Here is a 22,902-nt window from a genome sequence, read left to right as displayed (position 1 = left end):
GCATTGCTGATTTTAACTAACGCTGTATTCAAACACCCCACTCCCCGACCCCCAAAGCGTCTTATTTGCTAGTGAAAATATGACTTGTTCCCTTGGCCACTTTCTCTTCGCTTGGATTCTTCACACCTGAAATCAGCTTGGTCACGCTGCCCGAGATCAACAGCTGTAAACAAAAGGCCTTGAAGAGCCAAGTAAGCGAAGAACAACAAAACCGCAGTCACTTCTCGGGGCCCTGGGGAGCACAGAATTAAAGTTGATCTACGCTGGTATGAATTGATTCAGGAGGATTGCTGTTGAGTAATTACATTCAATGAGAGGCTGCCAATACAATTTGCTACCAGTTGTCACTTTCTATCAAGTCTAATGGTTCTGAGCACACAGATTCCTTATCAGAGAGAACACTGGTGTGTGATTATTCAAATGGAGCATAGCAGCAGCATGGTGAGAAACAAGGAATTAGGCAGAAGTCCTGGATTCCAGCCATCGGCGGCCAGGTACCGGTGCAAAGCCCAGATGTAGACAGGCTAAGCTGCTCTAAGCCACAGTGTGCGCCCGTGCGAATCACCTGGGTTCCAAGCAGTGATGGTTCCCCAACAGGGCACATGGTGACTTTGCATCTCTGCACTGGTGCAGCTATGTCAGTGGCTGGAATCAGGGCTAACCCACAGGGCTTGAGCGAGGGGGATTTAGGGTGTTCACCTTGCACGGTGTATTAGTGGGATCTCTAGGCAGGCGCCATGAGATCCAGGGCGCTGGGAAGAGAAGCGGTTGTGGCGACAAATACAAGGACCTGAATCTGAAAGGGGCTGAGACTCTGGGGGGAGCTGCCAGCTGCTTGGTGGGATGGAGGACGCTTGCCACCCGGCAGGAGTGCACCCCCATCTCCACAGCAAGGGGACTAGGAAGGAACTAGCCAGGTGCTGGCAGCAGAGCTCAACCCAGCCAAGGCGGAGGGGCATGGTGAGCGAGGAGCAAGCCTTTGCCCTCCACACCATGGGTGGCGTGGCCATTCCAAATCCCCTCAAGCTGGGAGAGTCCTCTGCACCAACCCTCTGTGGGCAATGGACGCCGGGCAGCCTGGTAAAGCCCACGGGGCTGTGGATGCAGGAGTGAAAGTCTAGCTTGCTTTCAGTGGCAAAGGGGTGAGGGCTGAACGGGGCTGAATGCCTGGTCCTGCTCTTAGGCAAAGCTTGGAGGATACGCACTGTGTGTCCAGAGCTGGGGTCGGAAACATTAAGGGGGTTGAAGGATCGAAGGATAAACCCCAGTGGCCTGGTTCTCTGCCGTATAGTGCCTTCCGTAGGTGCATAGTTTGGAAGAACAGATGGGACCATTCGGAACACCTGATCTGCTACCTGCAAAACCCAGGGCAGACAGCCTCAGTCAGTGATCTCTGCATCCAGCCCATACCTCCTGGCTGAGCTGGAGCACATCTACCTCGTGTGTTCATGTACGCCTCTGCAAAGCGTGGGCACTTCGACTTGGGGTCATTTCACACCCCCTTTGCAAAGGATCGCACAAGGAGCCAGGCAGAGGAACCGGGCCCAATGTCTCTCAAACATCTGCCCAAGCTGAGGAGTCATTTATCCTGGGGATAACCATGAAAGTTCCAGATGGAAACGACCTAATGAGGTCATCAAGCTGGTCCCCCATCCCAGCGAGTGCAGCAGAATGGCCTGGGCATTCTTCCAGACTGCCTGGTTATTAAACAAAAAGGAGAAGCTAATCGTACTAATACTTAGGATCAAATCCTCCCGTTACACCGGTGTAACTGTGTCATCCCACTGATTTCTGTGGAGTTACTCTGGATTTACACTGGTGTAACGTTTGGCTTCTTGCACTTCTCTAGCACACTCAGGATGTGATCCAAAGCCTATTGAAGTCAGTGGAAAGATTCCCACTGATTTCAACAGGCTCTAAATCTTAAAAGCCCTCTACAAACTAGAACGAGTTAAGCCCCCTAACACTCCTGTGATAGAAAGCAGTATCCAGCCGCTCCATTCATTTTGAGGGGTATCCCTTTGTAAACCTCCCACCAGGTCAAAAGCCTTTTCAGGGAGCACTGAAGGGGTTAATCCCTTTGCACCACACACCCCTGCAAACTCCTGTGGCAGTTCCCCACCCTGCCTCCCCATCATTTTTCAGCCAAGCCCAGGCCTGCCAAGCAACTGAAAGCCTCAGTGTCTTTGCTTCACATCCAGCAGCACCGGATGATTGAATCTTGACCTTTATGGCTCAGGTTTATTAACTCCCTGTCCCTATCTGTGAGGATTGAGCATGCAGAGACACACATGAGACAAAGAGAATTTCCAGTGCACAGCCAGGGATTGTGATGAGCTGAAATTTGCACTGTGGAAGAATAATTCCAGGCTGGGTTAATGTCGGAGTGTGTCTGTCGCTAGAGCTGAACAAATAATGAGCAGCTCACAATTTATTCTGTGAATATGGGCCCAGATTTTTAAAAAGGAGCTCTGCATCTAGCAACTCCCTTTTGCAGGACAATGGCAGCTACTGGCTACTGAGCGTTTTTGGCATTCCAGCCAGAACTTAGTGGAGGTGCCTAAACGGAAGCTGAACTCTTCTGATAATCTAGCCCAGCACTTCATTCTCCTCTGGCAGAATGTCCGCAGGCCGATCATGATTTTCCCAAGTGTGTTTGTTGTTTGCATTTATTCAATGACTATCCTATTGGATTGTGTTTACCTGACGGTTCTGTGGGAGAATATTAGAATTCTGAACTGTGCTGTGCAGTTGCAACCAGTCAGATAAGCCATTCAGGATGGCTTTCTGCTTCCTGACTGGATAAACTTGTGCAAGCAGTTTGCTTTGGATGTTTGTGGAAAGCAAACACCAAGGTGCTTGGATATGATGGTGAAGGGGCCTGTAAAGTAGATAGATAGATAGATAGATAGATAGATAGATAGATAGATAGATAGATAATGTCTATGGGGAAAGCAAGCAAGAAAGAAAAAAGGGGTGTGAACATGGCCAAAGCAAATCCATTTAAAAAAAATTAAATGAACATTTGCAGACAATGCCTTGCAATAGTTTTCCCAGCTCTGTCTACCCCTAAATCACAGAGCTTCTTGCTGGAAAGGAAAAAGTGAGGGCTCTGTGTGTGAGAGAGACACACTAAGAGATGAGTGTAAGTCTATCTGTGGGTTCAGAGCCCCTCAGAAGCCCTCCCCCTCGCTCTCCAACCTGCACCACCAGAGATAGAAGCTGCCTACTAAAGCATGACAGGGGGCCAGCAGTCTGCAAGGTCTGCAGGGGGATATTGATTAGTTTTACAGTGTAAACTGACAGAGCCTATTTGGATGATGTAATGAAGACAGATGATCCCGGCCTCACGCTGCTCAGCTTCAGGGAGGGAGGAAAATCATAAATCGGGTGCTGGAGATATACTCTGTTGCTCTCCCGGTCTCGCCCCCGTTGCTCATCTGGTCTCCTCCACTCTGCCTGTCTCTATTCCTCCCTCTGTTCCTTTCTTTCTCCCTTGTTCCTCTTCTTGCCCTCTCTGCCCCTGACTGTCTCATCCAGGTCCGTGTTTTCTATAGTGCCTCTCACCATTGTGCCTGATCTGCAAACTGGCAAATGGGCTCAGCTCACACTGCTTTATTCCTTGGCCTTCTGCATGTGCCCTGTCCAGATGCCCTCACTCCCATGCCCAGCCCTAGTGAAGGCAATGGGTGGAGGCCTGCCGGTCTCCCTGCGCGTGGGGGATCTCACTGCCTTCTTCACCATGAACCAAGGCCAGCCCTACTTAAAAGGGGACATAACTCCGTGAGTAATCAATGGGAGCTGTGCCTGCTCATAGCTAGACCAACCTCACCTTCCAACTGACTCCTTTCTCCTTCTCGTTCCATCTCTCTCCCTTGTCTCATTTGCTCTCTCGCCTTCTCCTGCTCTGCTTCACTTGCCCAACACATTATTTCTTAAGTTCTCTAATATCAGGAGTTGAACTGAGCATTTCCTTTCCCCCTGTGGTTTATAGACAGACATCTCCTCTTCTGCACCTCAGGGATCCTGCTGATGAAAAGACACAACAGCAGCCAATATGTGTCCTATCTGCTAGCCTAACACGCTACAAAACACCCCCCCTCGCTAATGTACAAGGGGCACCAAGTAAATAAGGAGCATTGCTCAGAATAACAGTATCAGGGAGCTGTCTGCACTGTAGTTAGGGTGACCAGACAGCAAGTGTGAATAATCGGGACAGCGAGTGGGGGGTAATAGGAGCCTATATAAGAAAAAGACCCAAAAATCAGGACTATCCCTATAAAATCAGGACATCTGGTCACCCTAACTGTAGCCAAGCATAGCACCTTATCCTGGGGCTCATTCAGTGTCCACCAAGTCCAGGTGTTAGAAGCTGATGAGTTCTTTCCATAGGACACAGGACTGTTATAGGAGCTAGCAGATGGTGGGTTTCTTTCCCGGTACAGATCAGTTCTACATAACTGAATTCAAGCTTGCAGTGTTGCCTACCTGAAGTGTTCAAATAGCATATATCAGTCCCATAAAATCGCGAGAGTGGCTTAAAATTCACGCCATTTTAAAAAAGAAAATACACTTTTGATTCTTTTCATTTTGGACCGTTTAGGATATCGTGTTTTCAAGCTTTTCTCCACAACCATGAAGATTGGATATTTACTTTTTAAATTGTTTTAATGTGAGATTCTCCCATCATCACAGGACTGCAAGGGCTGGGGCTTGAAGAAAAGCACCCAATATCACACAACTTGAGATAAAATCACAAGAATTGGACAAAGTGTTAAAATAAGAACATCCGATCAAATCAACAAAATGTCATAAGAGTGATTCTCCTCTCACGCTGACTTTCATAGACGTTAAGGACAAAAGGGATCCCTGTGATCATCCCAGGCCAGAGGATTTCACTTAGCAATTCCTGCACCAAACCCAATAACTTGTGGGCCAGGTAGAGCGTATCTCTTGGAAAGTTGGTCCAATGATTAATTACCCTTGCTGTTAAAAATTTACACCAGTTATTCCTGATTCACTGGGTATTACTCATCCTGACATCATTAAGACCTCATGACTTGGAGATAATTGGTAAAATCTTACAAAATCTAGGGGAAATTGCTTTCCAGTGGCACAATCCCCAGCTTCCAACAGCCAAGCAGAAAGGCACTCGTGTCCATTTGGACATTCATGGCAAAATAATATTGTTTCTTCCTGGGCTAATGGAGCTAATTTAATCAATGGAGCCAACTCCTGCCCTCACTGTGTGTGGAGAGCTGCCAGTGATGTTAATGAGAGCAGTATGAGAGGACAGAAGGTCCTAGGCGGCCCATAATTTGGAAGAAAATAAATCTAAAAATAGGACACTCCAGGTAACATTGATAGCTATTATTGGACGCAAATGTGTTGTAATCACAGCAGTGAACCTCTTTAAAAGCTGCAGAAGAATATCTCGCATATCATAACAACAATTCACAAGCGTGCAATCAATTGCGAGGATATTTTTCTGGCTCTTCTGAGCATTGCTAGAACATCATTCCTTAAATTCAAACCGTAGCCTCTCACTGGGGGGTCTGGTCTCTGAATGGCATTGAGTTGGTGGCTGTTCGAAGGCGAATTTTAGAGGTTCTTTTTCAGGTAGACTATCGGATTCAGTGGGAGTTTGCCTGTTTAAGGGCATCTGGTCACAGGTGAGTAAGGAGCATAGGACGGGATCCTTTGTGAGTTAACTTTTAAATAAAGGCAAGATTGGGCCACTCTTACTCTGGGAGTAGCTTCATGAGGCTGAGGTACTACACAACATGAGTGAGTGGGATCAGAATATAACCCTGAGTGACCAATTACTCTCTAGTAGATTGTCAATTTGCAAACTGCCTTGGGCCAAATTGTGACCCCCTTCCTCACTTGGGTGACCCATTCTTCACCTATTAAAGCCAATGGGGCTACTCTTGTGCGTTACTGCTCCCCAACGGCAGGGACGCATTCGCAAGCTAGCCCTGTGTGTATTAAAGGTATTATTTCCAACTCATGCTCTCTGCCAGCATCCGTCAGTTTGTCTCTGGCAATCTTGTGCGCTATGGACAAAGCAAACACCTCCTGTGTCTGGCAGACCAGTCTGACTGTTCCCACAAGCTTGACCCTTGTAGCAAATCATTTCTTGGTGGCAGTTCACTTACGGAAAAATATAAGCAAATCTTATATGACACGTTTATTTTTGCCATCTTTTCATTAGCTCAGAGCAAAAATCCTGCCAAGCTGCATTGTTGGGAATTATGCAAATTAAGGACATCAAGGCAATTTAGAAAAAAAACGAGGACAATGTCAAAGCTAAACTGGTGCCTGAAGATGACAAAACTCTCATGTTGCTACTGGTTTGGGGTTACACAGCTCTCCTATCTATCTATCTATCTATCTATCTATCTATCTATCTATCTATCTATCTATCTATCTAAAGGTTTTATACTTCAGCCCATTACTATAGTATCTGAGCATCTTCTACATAAAATCAATTAGCAATAGTGAAGTCCCTGGTGGACTCCATAGATTCTCTGGCATTTCTCCCTTTCCGCAGCATCTCATACACTCATCTCTTCCATGCCACCCTGGCCTCTTCTCCTCCCTGCTTTGGACGCAGTGAAGCTGATTTGAGTCAGATCCAGTCTGATCTTCACTTGCTGCTGAAGGCTCTGAGCTGGGCTTTAATTGTCAGGTTTGCTAGGCAGCATTCAGACAGGCAGCAGGGTCCCCTGCTTGAATCTATATACTGGCTTTCTCACTCCCTCTGCATTAGCTTCAAGCAGGTCCTACTCCTCCACTTCCTAAGCTCTCCCAGGCTATATCTTCCTAACCTCACCTCCTGCTACATGTGGTCTTCTATGGACTGGCCACCACACTGTGGCATAGGCGCTGGAACTAGGGGTGCTGGAGGTGCGGTAGCACCCCCTGGCTTGAAGTGGTTTCTCTCATATGCAGGGTTTACAATTTGGTTCAATGGCTTTCAGCACCCCCACTGTGCAAACTGTTCCAGCACCTATGGACTCGGGGTTGTCTACACTGAAATCAGAAGGGTGGTCGCAATCCAGGTAGCCACACCCATGCTAGCTTTAATTGAGCCAGCACAGCTACCAATGGCAATGAAGATGCAGTGGCACAGACCCTGACGTGGGGTAGGATCACAAGTACATACCCAGGGTTTGGGGCAAGCTTGTGCAGCCCACCTTGAAGATTGCATCACCACATCTTCCCTGCTTTTTTTAGTTGTACTAACTAGATTAGCACAAGTGTGTCCACATGAGCTGCGATCACACAATGTAGTCATCCCCTGCGTGTACAGCAGGGACCTTTCATCACTTCCTGGGCATCAAAAATAGGCATTGACAAAAATCCTTGGTGTAACCCTGTTGATCCCTGTGGATTTATGTCAAGGTTGAATTGAACACATAGAATCTCCAGCTCTAAAAGACTAGTTAGGTCCTGTCTAGTCCAGTGCAGTTCTACACTGTCTAGCATTGGCCCCAGTCTAGTTTCAAATGTCTCAAGCAAATGAGGTTTTCACTGCTCCCTTTGTGGGATTGTCTGCAGGCTAACAGAACTCACTGTCTGAGCAGCCCAGTGCAAGACTTCACAATCCCGTTTAGAAGCCCACAATGGAAAAGTGGACATGTCTTTGTATCTGGGATAATGTCAGATAATGCAGTCCTACTCCCAGGTCTGAATTCAGTGGGGCAGCAGGAGTGTGAATAAGTGGCCCACGCTGTAGGTTTTAACCCTGAATAAATGCATATTTAATAATCAATCATTACAGTCACACCATCCAGTACTGGCTTTATGATATCTAAAGTGAAGGCAGAATTGATAGTGATGGCAAAACCAAACCAAAGCCAAACTGGTTTGCCTTTGCTTGTGCACAACTTCATAGGGCTGGATGTGTGTGTGTGTGTGTGTGTGTGTGTGTGTGTGTGACAGAGAGAGAGAGAGAGAGTGGGCGGGTATTTTATTTCCTTTTATTTGCAAATTGAAAGCCAGGATGTGTATTTAATTCTATCTGAGCCCACAAGTCCTGAGGTGGGGATTGAGAGGGGTTCCAGTTCGGGTCCACAATGAAGAACCTGAACATCAAGCATTTCTCTAGTATACCTTCTTAGAGCCAGGATATCCTGGTGATGAGCATTACAGAGATAGAATCACGGGTAAGGTTGAGGGAAGAAAGATTTGCAGGGGCGTGCGTGGATGTGTGTGAAGAGGAGAACAGTCATTTCCATAAGACGCTCATGCCCAAGCAATTCTTGGAAGTGGAAAAATGATGTTTCCCAATCACATTTGAATTGTGCAGACTAGCATTCAGAAAAACACTGAGGGAGGCAGAAAACAGCGGGGGATACACACTTCCATCCTCACTTTGCTAATTACATTCATTAGAGAAAGAACGCTGCCTCCGATTTAGAACTATGTTGGCTATTTTTAATTTCCCTGCCTGTTGAAAGCAGAATTTAGAGCATTGTAAAAAATTTTCCCCCTGGGCCAGATTCTCTTTTTTCATCTGTCTTGATATAAAGGGAAAGGAAAAAAAAACCCAAAGAGAGAAGGATTATGGGGACGGGGGGGGCAGAGAAAGAGAGCAAGGAAATTAATTCTCTGCTTCTTTCCCTTGGAATGATTTAGGGTCTTAAATGAGCTTTCTAACTGGGTAGCATGCACAGATCTGTGCGCTGTCCTAGCAGAAGGTAACAGTGTGAGACTGTGCAGAGAATGCAAAGATCTCATCATAACATCACTGATGCAGAAGTGTTCCCTGATCCCTGGCCCAATGAGGAGAGAGCAAGAGACAGAGGATAATTTATTCAATAACCTCACATTCAGGTTGCAGGCTCCCTTCCACTGCCTGTGTGGGAGGGAGGTCTCTTCATATCTCCCCTTCTACCCGCCTCCCTCCCACCCCTGCTACCGCACACACACACACACATCCATACAATTCCCTTACAATTAGGAAGACACCTATTCAGCACCGCTCTTATCGCTGGGCTTTTGTTCCTCTTCGTCTTTGCTGGCAAAGCTATTCCCTCTGCAAGTCTGTGTTCAGTGCTCAGTGGTTTGTTATGTTGCTTTTCATAATCTCTACCAAAGAATTCCACTCCCACTGAAGTCCTGAAATTAAGGCTGCAGGGAGGAGAGGGGGGAAAAAAAAGAAGGAAAAAGTAAGACAGCATTTTCTCTTCCTTTCTTTGTTAAAAAGTCTTGCATCGTGGAAGTGTGTGTGTGAGGGATGGTGAATGGGAGTGTGTACATATATATATATATGTACATATACCTACATAATATGTATTGCACAGGTAATATATATGTGTATCTATATGTGATCAGCTAAAAGAAATTTAAGTTCTTTATCTGTTTTTGTTAAGTATTGTGTGTGTGTGTGTGTGTGTATATATATATCTGTCACACTGCATGCCATTCATTCAGTTTATGTATGTACTTGAAATACTTATGTTCATGTGTATATATGAATGATCTGCTTCAATAAAAGTTCTCTTTGTTTTATTCAGATATCAATGAAAAACATGTATGTGTGTAAATTTGAGAGTGTATATACCTATGTGTATCTGTGTAACACATATTCACGTACACTGTGCTGTGTACTATGCATGAAGTTTACATGCAATTCTTATGCCAATGCATGTGTGTGATTAGCTAAATTAAATATAAATTCTTTATCTGTTTTAGTCAAGTATCAAAAGCACATCTGTGTGAATGTGTTTGAATATGCATGTGTGTGTGTAGAGCTATCTATACATCGTATACTGTATATGAAATGTGTACGTTCAGGTATATGTGTGTGATCAGCTAAAATATAAGTTCTTCATCAGTTGTAGTCAACTATCATGTGTGCATGAATGTTTGTGTGTATATATATACACACACACACAATATATATATATATATATATATGCACATAAATACACACTGTGTACGATATGCAAAATATAGCTAATACATATGTTCATGTATATGTGTGTTCAACTAAAATAGATTTAAGTTCTTTTATCTGTTTCAGTCAGTATTAATCCTTGGTTGTAGGCAAAGAGGAAAGATAAATTCCCTGGTTAGTTCAGAAGTATATTTTTCCTGATGAGTATGAACTGAAGGTTGAAGAGCTGAAAATTGTTCGTGAGTCTGTTTTGCTGGACATCCTTAAGTCCTTTAAGAAAATAATTGTTACTGGGATAGGTAGAGACCAGTATTTCCACAAGAGATTCCCCTAAGAAATCCTTGTTCTTTATCTGAAAACTTATAGTTCAAATACTAGTGCTAAAAAAAGAAACCCCTTGTGTGTGAGAGTCTCTGGATTTCCTACAATGAGGCAATCCCTAGTTTAACAAACTAAAAAAAACCAAAGAAAGAATATGGTGCATTTATTAATCAGAATGGTCATGGTGACTTCTGTACAAGGAAAGGGAATTAACTCCTTTAAAATAGGAATTTGATTTCATTGTCATTTCATTTCTGGGGTTATTTCATACGAGCATGTAAATTTTCACCAAAGTGGTCCTGAATATTGACTTCCGATGGCTGGGCTGGTCCGAAGAGGCTAAGAGGTCTCCTGTGGTTTGTGCATTGATTTGGGTGCTAATGCTAAAGAGACTCTGTGTGTGTGTGCATGGACTGTGTTAGCCCTTTGAGAAGAATAATTATTTTTCTCCACTGGAAGCTACAGCAGAGGCAACAAGGAAGGAGAGAGGGGGAGAAAAAGACAAAGGGAATGAGAGAGGGAGAGAGAGAAACCCCTGAATCCAGACCTGCAAGTACTGTCTTAAAAAAATATCCCCCATAAGGCCATAGACTGAGGATTATCCAGCCCGTGCATTCAATAGGTGGCAAGGCAGGTCGGGCAGGGGGTGCTTTCTTTCTGAATTCTCAGGGCATCTGCAAATTCTCCAGGGAGAAGAAAGCGGTGGCAATTTGGGGCCTGTTCCTGCTCCCCTTTGCTTCTCTGGGAGCAGGAGCTGGCTCGTTCTTTGTCCGTCCCCACCCCCTGCCCCAAGGAGCTGTGAATTTGCTCTATTGAAGAAAAGCTAACTGGCTGCCTTACGCAGACACGGTTAATGAAAGTCTAGCTGGGAAGCGCAGGTTTCTTCCTAGGTCCCCATTGTTCCCTCTGCAATACCGTGCTGATCAGCAAGCGCCAAGCCATGGCCGTCGTGCTGGCCACTGAGTCTGGGTGGATCCGTCGCGTCTCCACGCCATTCTCACTGATCTCCTCACAGACGGGGATAAGTCTCGTTTCCAAATGCACATTTCACTTGCTGCCCAATGCAGAATTAAGCAGCCATCGATCCTCGGTTTTGCTGGGAAGGTGGGAATAACATGAAGTTGAAGCCAGCTCAGCCTTTAGATGAACCTACATCAACCTCAGTTATTTCCTTCTGGGCTCTGATGCCAGGGAGATGGGCACATTTGAAGTACCTCAATTAGACAGGCAGAGCAGATTCAGACACAGCACAGAGAGCTCACAGCTCTGAGCTCTCTTGGAGCTGGGGTTCTCCTCTTACTGGTACTGGCGGACGTTAGGAGTAACGCCAACCAAGTCTGTGGGCCTGATGCCGCTGTCACTGACACTGCTGTAAATCAGGAGAAGCTGTTTTGCAGGCGGTGGGGTTTCACAGATGTAAAACTGACAGGAGAAAAGAAGTGGGTCCTTCACCTCCAAAGGGATGGAGCTAACTCAAAAAACCTACTGGAGAAGTAGGTTCATCTCCATGACCAGCTGCCCTGCAGTTAGTGGGTTTCAAGTAGGACCAGAATAAGAAATACTGGAGTGAGCTCTCAACAAAAGGGAGCTGTTCTTCCTGGGGGGACCTTCATGTCCCCAAGGGGGGGAGCTGTGTGCCCGTGGAGGGAGGATGCCTTAAAGAAGGAGAGCTGCTCCTTTGGGAGGGAATGGCAAAGTCTTATATCGGGAGAACTGATGTGTGGTGTCTACAGGTAAAGGTACAGCTGGATAAGAGGGTCCTTGGCATCTCCAAAGAGGGAGAAAGTTGTTCATGAGGGAAGGAGTCTCCAGCATACTTCATCACTCTGCCTCCTCCCCAGCAATCCTCCTCTCTCAAGGGGCTGGGGAGAAGCAGCAGCAGCAGCCACCTCCATAATCCTCTCTGGAAAACCTAATGAATGCATCCTTCTCTCCATTCACCCATTTAATCCATCCGCAGGCAAAAGCATCACTAATGCTGCTGCAGCTGCAGCTGTGGGCCTTATTTTCAAAAGATGAGGTGCCAGCTGGACTGAGGCTGGGATTCTTTTTACAGGTGTGCAGGGAGTGGGGGATAGGATCTAATAATGGAGCGTGGTTGCTTCCTCGCCCATCAGATCTTCTCCCCCACCACCTAAGATCACTGCTGGCACAAGTAACCACCTCCCTCCTAACAACCCCTCCTGGGGGAAGTGCCTTTGTCCACTGGCTGAAGACCAACCTGAGCTTGTCCACAATGACCTAAGCCAATATCAGCCCTAAGCTTGGGCTGATATTGAAACCTCTTGCAAATCTCCATTGAGAAATATCTCTGTGGGGATGGCACGATACACTGTGGACCCTTATTAGCTCTTAAAGGGCCTCTGCTCTTAGTCCCTCCCCACTTCTCTCCCAGATGTATTTCCCTTAATGGTGGGAACATTCAGGAGTGGAGCCAAATTTTGAGGCTCACTCCCGGATTCTCCAGGTCTCTCTCTCTCAGGACTCTCCAGATTGTGTGCTCCCCAGGGTAGGGTCCTAGCAAAATCTTTGTGTGGTAAAGTGTTAGGCACAGCCGCTGTGTCATAGGAGTCATGACAGTGGCCAGGTGGAGGACAGGGTTTCAGGCATGGCCAGAGTGGGGAGACCACCAGGCCATGAGAGGAGACCACAGGACTGCTGAAATGACACAAGCTCCGGGTGTTGTTACATTATTGTAGGTCTCTGGGGCATCCCTGCAGAAGCAGAATGGCCCTGTTAAACCAGAACATTGGGCCTCCCCAAGTGTGAAATAATCATTCACTGTCTGCTGGGCTAGAGAAGGTGACCTAGCAGGGCTTTGCCAACACCAGTTTTTGTGGGCCACGTTTGGCATTGGCTTACCCTGGAGTCAGTGAGGATTCAGAGAGGAGCTGTAAATCAGTGGCCCTAGGAGTCTAATCCAGGTTCACCCAGTGCTGGGTGTGTGTGCGAACTAGTGCAAGGCCTAGCAGAAGGCCTCTTTCTCTCACCCAGACACCCACATGCCACCTCACACACACACACACACACATACACGGAGCTTCCTCTTCCCATGGGGATCGTGGGTGGGTGCAAAACTACAGCAGCGAGGGCACAGAGGTGGGGGAGTGAGAGAGACCAAGATCAAGTGAATCCAAACAAATGAAATCCAGCGAGGATCGTTTTAATCCAACTTGTTCCAGCAGCTGCCTCAGCTAATTATTCTCCAGCCAGCAATGGTGGAATGTCAGTAGGGGGCATCCCCCCATTCCGCGCTTCACCGGAGATTGGGCTGGTGTTCCTGGGTGTGATTTACTTTCATTCCCCCACTGCCCCCCTCCACACATGCACACACACACACACACACACACCCCGTGCAGGAAAATATCAAAAAATAATAATATTGAGCCCTGAGTAACAGAGCCTGAGGCGAATGCACGGGGAAGTCCAAGCCACAGCTATCCTCTGGGAGTTCCTCTCATCTACCCCCATGTAAATCAGGAGGAACTCCGTGGGGCTGAATGGTGCAAGGCAGAGGGCTATCAGACACTCGGCTTTATAAAGAGGACTCCTGGTCAGGTGCTTCCTTCACTTACTCCAGTGTGACTCCAGACATGTCAGGGTCTGTGAGAAGAGAATCAGGCCCTATTTCTTTACTAGATGGCCCTGAAACAAATCCCTATGTCCAAGCTCTACGTCATCCCAAATGAAGGTGGAATCTGGATACCTGATTCAAATTTCAAGCCTACCACCCTTCTCTTCAATGAGCCAAATCAAAACCCAATATCCCATCAGGCAGCAGCTCTGGAGAGGAGGTGGGAGAAACCGGATCTGAAGTCCATGGCTTGGGCCCATGTGTATTGTGAATCCTGGTTAGTTCCTTGCTGTGTGGCGGTGAAGCTACAAGAGATGGCGTTTCAGATCTGGTGTGATTATTTCTTTCAAGGGCAGGGGGCAGGCTAGGATCGTGTTTGGACGGGAGTTCAGCTGCTGATATTGGAGGGACCAGAACAACCAACCCCCCATTCTATAACCCTAATTCAGGCAGGACTCCCCACTGAAGTCAATGGAGAGATTTGCAGGAGTGATGGCCACAGGTCTGGGTCCATTCTTCTCTGCCCCTCTCAAGTCAGTTCTGTCACATCCCACAGACCAGGGATCTCCTGTGCCGGAAAGGATGGACAAAGGCAGGTGGGGACAAAAGCTGTGGGACTGGCGCCTTCCAGGCCTCAGGCTTCCATCACCGGAAACCCCAATGCAAACAGTGGTAGTTGTCCCCTGCCCGCAGTAGTTCGTACATGCCATGGGTTGGTGATGGGGGTCTGGCTGAGTCTTGTCTTGCCTGTGCCAGGGATGAGTGGGGCAGATCGGCCTTGGGGCGGCGGTACACCCCATGGAGCAGGCAGAGGGCCAGCTGGGTCAGGATGGAGGAAGTGCAGCTGGCTATTCAGTAGGCTGGATTGGAAGCAGCAGCCCAGGGGTTACGGGTGGCTGCTCCTCCCCATTCCTCCCAGGCTGGGTTGCCAGGTGCAGTGGGGGCAATGCGCTTCCTCTCGCGGATGGACACCCCAGGAGATTAAATTCACTGTCCTCTTTCCCTGTTCCCTGTTGGGGGTCAGAGGCTTATATTGGAAGCTGAACCGAAATCTCAAGGGCCCGATTCTCCTTTTGCGTCAGGCGCTGCTGTGACACATCCACTGCAGCTAGCCGAGTCGCTCCTGCGTTACGCTGCTGGAAGTGAGAGCAGGATCGAGCCTTTTCCCTCCCAACGAGGGACAAGGTTGCCCCCCGTGTAAAGCTGCTGAAGTCAGCGGAGTTACCCCAACGCTGGACTGGGATTCCCGGAGCTCTGTGGGCAGAGGTGGCGCGAAAGGGGGTGTGAGTTACAGAGCGCTAAGTGGGGCTGAGCTGCTGTAACCTACACCTTGGGAAGGGGTCAGTTAGACCAGGCCTCTCTGAATCTGTCTCTCAGCACACTTCCCCCTCCCCTTTTTTCTTTAACTCCCCTCTCTAATCTTCTCTCTCTCTTTGCCCCTCCCCTCGCCTCACATCCAGCTCGCTGAGGCATCACTTACAGTCTGGCAGTTTTCCTCTCTCCCCATTACCAAGTCAAAGTTGCCTGGGATTAAGCAGGGATCCAGAGGCTTAGACCTTCCCTGAGTCTCCCTTTGTATACCTCTGGGCGCAGCAACCTTCATGTCTCTTGCTTTAACTTACCCCCCAAGACGTCATTTTGAGCTCTCCACCCCAGTGTCAGGGGGCCCTTCCTCCCCCATTCTGGCACTCGGTGAGGATGAGAGTCTTGTGGGGTTTCACCCCACTCCCCTTTGCAGAGAAACCCAGCTCTGTTGTAGAGATACAAATTGCTCTGCTGAGTTCTTGTTGAGGGTGAAATGACACGGTGGGAGCCAGGTGCAGGGGGCACATGCTCTGCTCTGGCGTTTATTATAGCGTCATGCCAGTGGGGAGGGGAGATGAGCCAGCAGGGCTCTGTCTCAAGCTATGGCAGAGACAGCCCCAGGCTCCCCAGCTGCACGAGGTGTGTGAAGAGTTAAAATTTGTCTCCACCTCTATCCCCTCTCTGCTGCCTCCATAGTGCCAGGCCATGGGTCTGAACCAAGCCCTCAAATGTGATATCTGCAGCCCTGAACCTCGGGGAACTTTGGTACCCAGGTCAGAACTTGGCTGCTGACCCGAGACCCCACAGACTTGGTGGAAATTCAGATCTGGGTCTAAACTTTGGAGATCAGCCGCCAGCCTGAAGTTCCTTTTCCAATAGCTTCCCCTTCTCTCTCATATTCTGAGCTTTTTATCAATCCTTTGGAAACGACCACCCTCTCCCTCAGCCTCCTGCACAGGCTGGGTGGCAATCTCAGATTGATGGCTCATCCCTCAGCCTTCCCTCCTCCCCACCACCATCCTCGCATGGGGGAAGGGAGACAGGCAGAGGAGGCTGAAGAGCAGGGGCTGTGATGCAATTAAAATGGGGGAGCCATAGATTCCCTCCCCCGCCCTGCTGCCTTACCCTCCTCTTCCACTCTTCTCCGCCAGCAGCCTGACCCCCTGGCCCAGAAGCCCCTACACTCACCCCCTCCAAATTTGAGTAAATGACATTGCAACCTGGGCACATGGTCACAGCACCACTCAGGTTTGGCCAAATGATGGCCCGAGTGGCCCCCCAGTTGGGCTGCCCTATGTCCAAGAGCCTTCCTCCATATCTTCCTCCCCTCTTGGCAGTCCAGCTCATCGACAGCCGCGTGGGTGCCTGACAGCTTCCTCTTCAAATCTCTGAGTAACTCAGCTCTGTCACCGGTGCTGGATAGCGTCAGCAGCGTGCAGGGAGTACTGGCGGGTGCAGGGGAAGGAGGTGAGCAGGAGCGGAGGCAGCATTTCCATTCAGTCCTTATACTGACTCCACTGTGTAGGTGGTCTGCTCCAGAAACAGCTGTCCGCAGCCTACCACACCGATGGCTCAAAGCACTCTTCAATGGGGGGGAGCTTACATCACCTCCTTGCTCCAACTTCTTGTGCTTGAGTGAGGAAGTTCATTTGAGTGTGTTACTCCTCTGCACCCCTTAGGGGCCGTAGACTTTTTGGCTGCAGCTGGTGTCTCATTCTCAGTGACAGAGCCCATTGCTCATCAGGCCCCCCGTGCTTCTGCAGATCTAGGCAAATTCCCCACTGGCTAAATCACCTGCTATTGCATCTCCTAACTCGCAGCCTAGACTTAATTACAGCTGGAGCTGCTGGAGCTGAAATATCTGAGTCAGGGAGCGGTGCAAAATGGCACTGGAGGATCTTGTTAGTTAGTGAGTTACCTAGATTCCAGAGGGATGTTTTCTCTCTTTTAATGTTCCATGCGGTAATTTGATGGGCACTTTGCTGGAAGAGTTCTAGCCCATTATCTTATCCCTGTTCCCTGAGAAACAGCCAGAGGAAGTATCTAGGCTTTGCAATGAAGTTTAGCGAACTTGGAGGTGATGTATGTGGGGGTGAGCAGGGACTATATGGACCGTGATGCTCCAACACACCTCATCATGAACTTGGTGTAGTAACACCTATCTTCAGCAGGCTTTCCAAGATCAGAAACTCTCCTAGCAGCTGTCTGATTATCCTTAGCAGCCTCAATTAATCCGTAGTGGGCCAGATTCTCTGCTGATATAAATTGGTGTCATTCCTTCCATGGACCAATGCCCATTTACACCAGCAGCGATTCTGACCCCAGTACATTTTTACAGCTTCCAACAGGCTTTAACTTAAGGTGAGCAAAGCAGGCAGCCTCCTTTAACCCCCTAGTTTGTGTTATAACAGAATAGTGGCTTCTTTTCAGTGTTATTGTTGTTGTTGTTGTCATGCCTAGAGGCCCCACTATGCTGTATGTGCCATCGTGCTAGGCATGGTACACATATAACCTGAAAAGACAGTCACTGCCCCAAAGACTTCTCAGTCTGGACGAGCCTGGCCTAGCCAGTATGGGGTGTGTGTGTGTGTGTGTGTGTGTGTGTGTGTGTGTGTGTAAAAGCAACAGGACTGATTTGAGTGAAATTGGGCTCGTGGCTTTTTTTTGTAAAGGCTAAAGGGGGCTCAGAGGTTCTGTCTGATCCAAGTGCATCCAGCTGATAGTGTCTCTGTTTAATACATTGCTGCTGCATTCGTATCTGAGGCTCAGTCATTTTGGTGCTACATGAGCTGTTTGAGTGGAGATGACATCATGGCGGAGACCCTGTAATTAATGCAAACACATCATCATCATCATCATCATGTTCCTATGACACCTCTGGCGTTTAGGGCAGTGATGAAGCTCCTCCACTCCTGTCTGTTTCTGGCAAGTCTTCCAATGGTTCCCCAGTTGTGCCCCAGGTTTCTCAGCTCAGCTTCCACAGCTCTTCGCTATGTTGTTTTCGGGCGGCCTTGTTTTCACTTGCCTTCAGGTGTCCATCTTATTGCTACTCTGGTGATGGAATCAGTTTCCATCTGAAGCACATGACCGATCCATCTCCAACGCCTCCTGGCAATGATGGTGCTCAGATCCTCTTGGCTGCACTGTGTCAATAGACCTTGGTTTGAGATTGTTCTGGGCCAAAAGATAAGGAGGCTTTTTTCTGAGGCAGGTTGTATGGAATGAAGACAGTTTGGACATGTCCTACTTTCTCATTCCCCAGCATTTTGCACTATAAAGTAGTGTTGAAAGTATGCAGCTCTGATAAATCTTGAGTTTGGTTTTGGTGTTGTATTTTGATGATTTCCAGACTGTATTTAAGCTCCCGAAGGTGTTCCTGGCTTTACTGATTTTGTACCAGATGTCCTGGCTTGTTCCACCATCCTGGCTGATAGTGCTGCCCAAGTATGTGGATGTTTCTACAAACACAGGTCTCTCTAAATAAACTCTAAGGGTACGTCCATACTACCCGCCCACGTCGGCGGGTAGCAATTGACTTCTCGGAGTTCGATATATCGCGTCTCATCTAGACGCGATATATCGAACTCCGAACGCGCTCCCGTCGACTCCGGAACTCCACCACCGCAAACGGCGGTGGCGGAGTCGACGGGGGAGCCACGGACTTCGATCCCACGGCGTCTGGATGGGTAAGTACTTCGAACTAAGGTAGTTCGAGTTCAGCTACGCTATTTGCGTAGCTGAACTTGCGTACCTTAGTTCGACCCCCCCCCCAGTGTAGACCAGGCCTAAGGCAGTGTCTTAGAGAATGTTAGAGGCAGTGTTACCTAATGGTTAGACCAGGTGTAGGCAACCTATGGGCAGCACGCGAGCTGATTTTCAGTGGCACTCACACTGCCCAGGCCCTGTCCACCGGTCCGGGGGGCTCTGCATTTGAATTTAATTTTAAATGACGCTTCTTAAACATTTTAAAAACCTTATTTACTTTACATACAACAATAGATTAGTTATATATTAGACTTATAGAAAGAGACCTTCTAAAAACGTTAAATTAGAGTGAATAAATGAAGACTCGGCACACCACTTCTGAAAGGTTGCCGACCCCTGGGTTAGACCAAGGCATTGATCGAACTCCTACATTCAGTTCCTGGATCCTGGCAGCAATGTGGTTAAAGCAGGTGAATCTGGGAGCCAAGACTTTTATTCTGAATCCCCCAGCTCTTTTAATGACTCACCCTGTGACCTTGGTCAAGTCATTAAATTTACCTGTCCCTCCTTTTCTCCATCCTTAAAAGGGATGTGTGTGTTGTGAAGTTTATTAGGGGTTATTATGAATTTTTAAAAATTCTTTTTATTAAAGCAGATGTAGATACAAAATAAGGTGGGAGAAGGTGATAATAATTCATAAATGATCAGAAAATATTGCGTATGACACAGGAGGTACAAACAGTATACAATGTGCATAGTAAAGAAAAGTATATAATAGTATTAAATACAAAAGGGTTAATATCATGAACTCATTTTGAGATCCCCAGTTAGAAGGTGCTGCATTATGTAGCCAAGTCCCAATATAACTCATTGACTAGGACATAGTAAGGCGGGTTGGGGGAAAGGAAATGACTTTGTTACAAGGAAAGACACTCTCCAAATACCCAATTCATAGTACAGGTGGCCTTAGAACCTCACCAACCCACTCCTGCAGTAGGTCCATAGCCTCTGGCTGAGTTACTGAAGTCCTCAAACCTTGATTTAAAAAACTTCAAGCTAGACTGAATCCACCACTCATTCTAGTTCAAACCAGCAAGTGACTTGTGTCCCCCCATTGCAGAGGAAGGCAAAAGAAACCCCCAACCATCTGACCTGGGGGGAAATTCCTTCCAAAACCCAAATTTGGCGATCAGTTAGACCCTGAGCATGTGGGCAAGACCCACCAGCCAGACACCTGGGAAAGAATTATCTGTAGTAACTCAGAGACCTCCCCATCCAGTGTCCCATCGCTGGCCATTGGAGATATTTCCTAATAGCAGTTGCTGATGGGCCATATGCCATTGTAGGCAACCTTATCATACCATCTCCTCAACAAATTTATCAAGTTCAATCTTGAAACAGTTAGATTTCTTTGCCCCACTATCTCCCAGCTCACTGACCTCCATGGCTCTCTTGAGTTATAACAGTGAATAGTTAAAAAATAAGCAAGACTTTCGGAAAGGCCCTCCTGCATCAAGGCATACGCCAGCTGCCAAGTGATGGGGGTCAGGAGAAAACTTTGCCTAGGGATAGGTTATGCCATACGTGCAGGTAGGGTGACCAGATGTCCCGATTTTATAGGGACAGTCCCGATATTTGGAGCTTTTTCTTATATAGGCACCCCCCACCCCCTGTCCTGATTTTTCACACTTGCTGTCTGGTCACCCTACGTGCAGGGTTTCTTGCAACTTCCACTGATGCATCTATCGTTAGCCATTGTGGGAGACAGGATACCAGCTTAGATGGGCCCCAGGTCTGATCCAGTCTGGCAGTTCCTGGATATCTATCTATCTATCTATCTATCTATCTATCTATCTATCTTTCCTTCCTTCCTTCCTTCCTTCCTTTTATTTGTATTTATTTTTGCTATAATGCTATTTCTCTCTCCCTCCCCCTGGTAAGTCGGAAATGGCAATGTGGCTCTCATTAGAGGCTCAAGAATGTGTGTAGTCATGGTGAACAATGAGAGCACAGAGGGGACAGAGGCAGGAGAAGAATGGGGCCTCTGTGGCACCTGGGAAGAGACTCTTTTGAATGTCTCAGCTCTTTGGAGGCCCAGGGCAGCAGTGGAATGAAAGCACCTGAGAAATGAGGGAGAGGGCTAGTGAAGGAAGAGAGAAGTGGGTGGATGGCGGGAGGCAGCACTGAAAGCCTTTGTCTCTACTAGGGCCTAAATTTGCAGATGAATTGGGTATGTAATTTGAGACACCCCCTAGGGACTGATGTTCAGAGGGTGCTGACCACCCGCAGCTAGCTGAAATCAGTGGGAATAGCTAGATGCAGACACTTTCTGAAAATCGTACATTGAGACAAGAGGGCACAATTTCCAAAGGGGCCTGAGTGACCCAGGGATGCTAGTTCTATTGACTTTCAAGAAACTCCTGGTCAGATTTTCAAAGGCATTCAGGTGCCTAAAGATGCAAATAAATGTTTGATGTCAATGGGAGTTGGGAACCCAGCCTGCTTAGGTGTGTTGAAAATCCCACTGGGTGCCTCTTTGCATCCTTAGGCACCTGAATGCCTTTGAAAATTTGTCCAGAAGTGACCCAATTTACTTAAGGGCTTTTGAAAATGTAGCTCAGAATTTTCAGAAGGATCCAGTTCCCAGTATTGGGACCAGATATTCCAAACAGCTCAGGCAGCTAAACAAGTGGCTGGATTCTTGGAAGAGCTCAGCTCGGTGGGAGCTTTTAGGAATAGCTGCCCATCAGAGTCACGGTAAAAGCTCCTGGGCGCTGAGTGCTTCTGAATATCTGTCTCCTGAGCAGAAGACAGTGGAAGCTAAGTATGCTCAGCACCATCAGCTCAGGCTGTGAAGCCAGCAATTCAACAACCTGCTTACTGCATGCCCCCTCTCCACCCCAGTCCTCTAAAAAGCCCCCAGAGCTATACATGCCCCGCAGGGGACTTGCACAAGGGGGAGATAATGTACGTTCAAGACTCAGAAGACTTGGGCCCCCAGTCAGATGTTTTCATTGTTTGCCCCTTGCCCAGATGCCAGTAAAAGCCTTGTTGACAAACAAAATATTCATCCCTGCTCCACCAAGTTCAGCGTTCTCAGGGCGAGAGAGGAACAGTGGAGCCAAGACTGTCATTTCAGTGGCCGGGCCAGTGATAAAAGGCAGGGGTAGCTCACCCCTTGAGATTTTGGGCCTGGGAGGGTGACATGTTTTGAGTGAGGGGGAGAGAACCTGCAGGGTCGGGAAGAAGAGAGAGAGAGACAGAATGTGGAAAAGCTGCTGTGAGAGGCTAGGGCCGGGAGATCCCTTGCTGGCTTACCGGCAGGTTGCTTTCCAAAACAGGGGTGATGAGGGGAAGAGAGGCTTATTCCTCCCCACCCCCACTCCCCATGCTGGCAACAATACCCCATCACTGGGATGTGAGTAATACACATCCCACTGGGGGAGTTAGATCAAAGTCAGTGAAGTAGATACAAGAGGTTTCTGCTTCACAGACCAGAGAGGCTGGAGTTCAATAGAGCCTTTGTTACCCAGGCTCTTCAGAATTAAGGATGGAGAAATACCTGACCACCCGCCCCCCATCCCCAGCCCCTGGGTGCTGAACCATCTCAAGTGTGCAATGGAACAGCAACCACTTGGTTACTGGTGGAGAGACGGAGAGGGGAGGCGGAGAGGGGACGGCGGGCAGGGGAGGGGTCAGCGGCTTCAAAAATGAGTCAGATTTAGTTGGATGTCATTCAGATCTCTGAGGCAGGACGGCAGCAGGAGATGTGGAGCAGGAGTCGGGGCATATAAAGCTCACGGCCGGATCCCCGGGAGGCTGGTGTGGCCGGGAGCGTTGTCCCCGCACCAGAAAGCCTGCGATTCAATAGCCATGGAGGGGGTAGTTCGTGGAGGGCTTGGAAGGAGATGGCAATGCAGATCTCACCTCTCCTAGCCAGCAGGGTGAGTGGCAGGAGCTGTTGCCATTTTTGAGGCCTATATCCGGGTCGGCTGGTTCAGCGCACCAGCCCCGCCGTGATGATGTCGCTCTGCCAAAGGTGAGGTCATCCGTGCCCAGCTGTTGGCTCCGAGACTTTGCAAATGATGCG

General features: G+C 48.1%; 1 protein-coding gene and 1 long non-coding RNA gene across 31 annotated transcripts in view; one reads left to right on the top strand and one right to left on the bottom strand.

Moving 5' to 3' along the window:
• The window catches only part of CDK18 (cyclin dependent kinase 18), a 173,452-nt gene that overhangs the window by 109,448 nt on the left and 41,102 nt on the right, over positions 1 to 22,902 (bottom strand). For 13 of the 29 annotated variants that reach the window (XM_039533361.1, XM_039533364.1, XM_039533376.1 and 10 more), the window contains 2 exons: positions 8,963 to 9,138; positions 3,833 to 4,029 (listed from right to left, as the gene is read on the bottom strand). The exons of 6 other annotated variants lie outside the window; for them this stretch is intronic. Coding sequence is in view for 4 of the 23 variants with exons in the window: in XM_039533376.1 (XP_039389310.1) it covers positions 3,833 to 3,929 (97 nt within the window). In the remaining 19 variants the exon portion in view is untranslated. Of the gene's footprint in view, positions 1 to 126; positions 216 to 3,832; positions 4,030 to 8,962; positions 9,139 to 22,902 lie in introns of those variants that run through there. 10 more of the 29 variants (XM_039533368.1, XM_039533379.1, XM_039533373.1 and 7 more) reach the window with 5 other exon arrangements.
• The window catches only part of LOC120402878, a 60,418-nt gene that overhangs the window by 10,742 nt on the left and 26,774 nt on the right, over positions 1 to 22,902 (top strand). The gene's annotated exons all lie outside the window — the stretch shown is intronic.

This window comes from Mauremys reevesii, linkage group 4 (assembly GCF_016161935.1).
Source record: "Mauremys reevesii isolate NIE-2019 linkage group 4, ASM1616193v1, whole genome shotgun sequence".
NCBI lineage: Eukaryota > Metazoa > Chordata > Testudines > Geoemydidae > Mauremys > Mauremys reevesii.
This window is presented reverse-complemented; position numbering and strand designations above follow the sequence as displayed.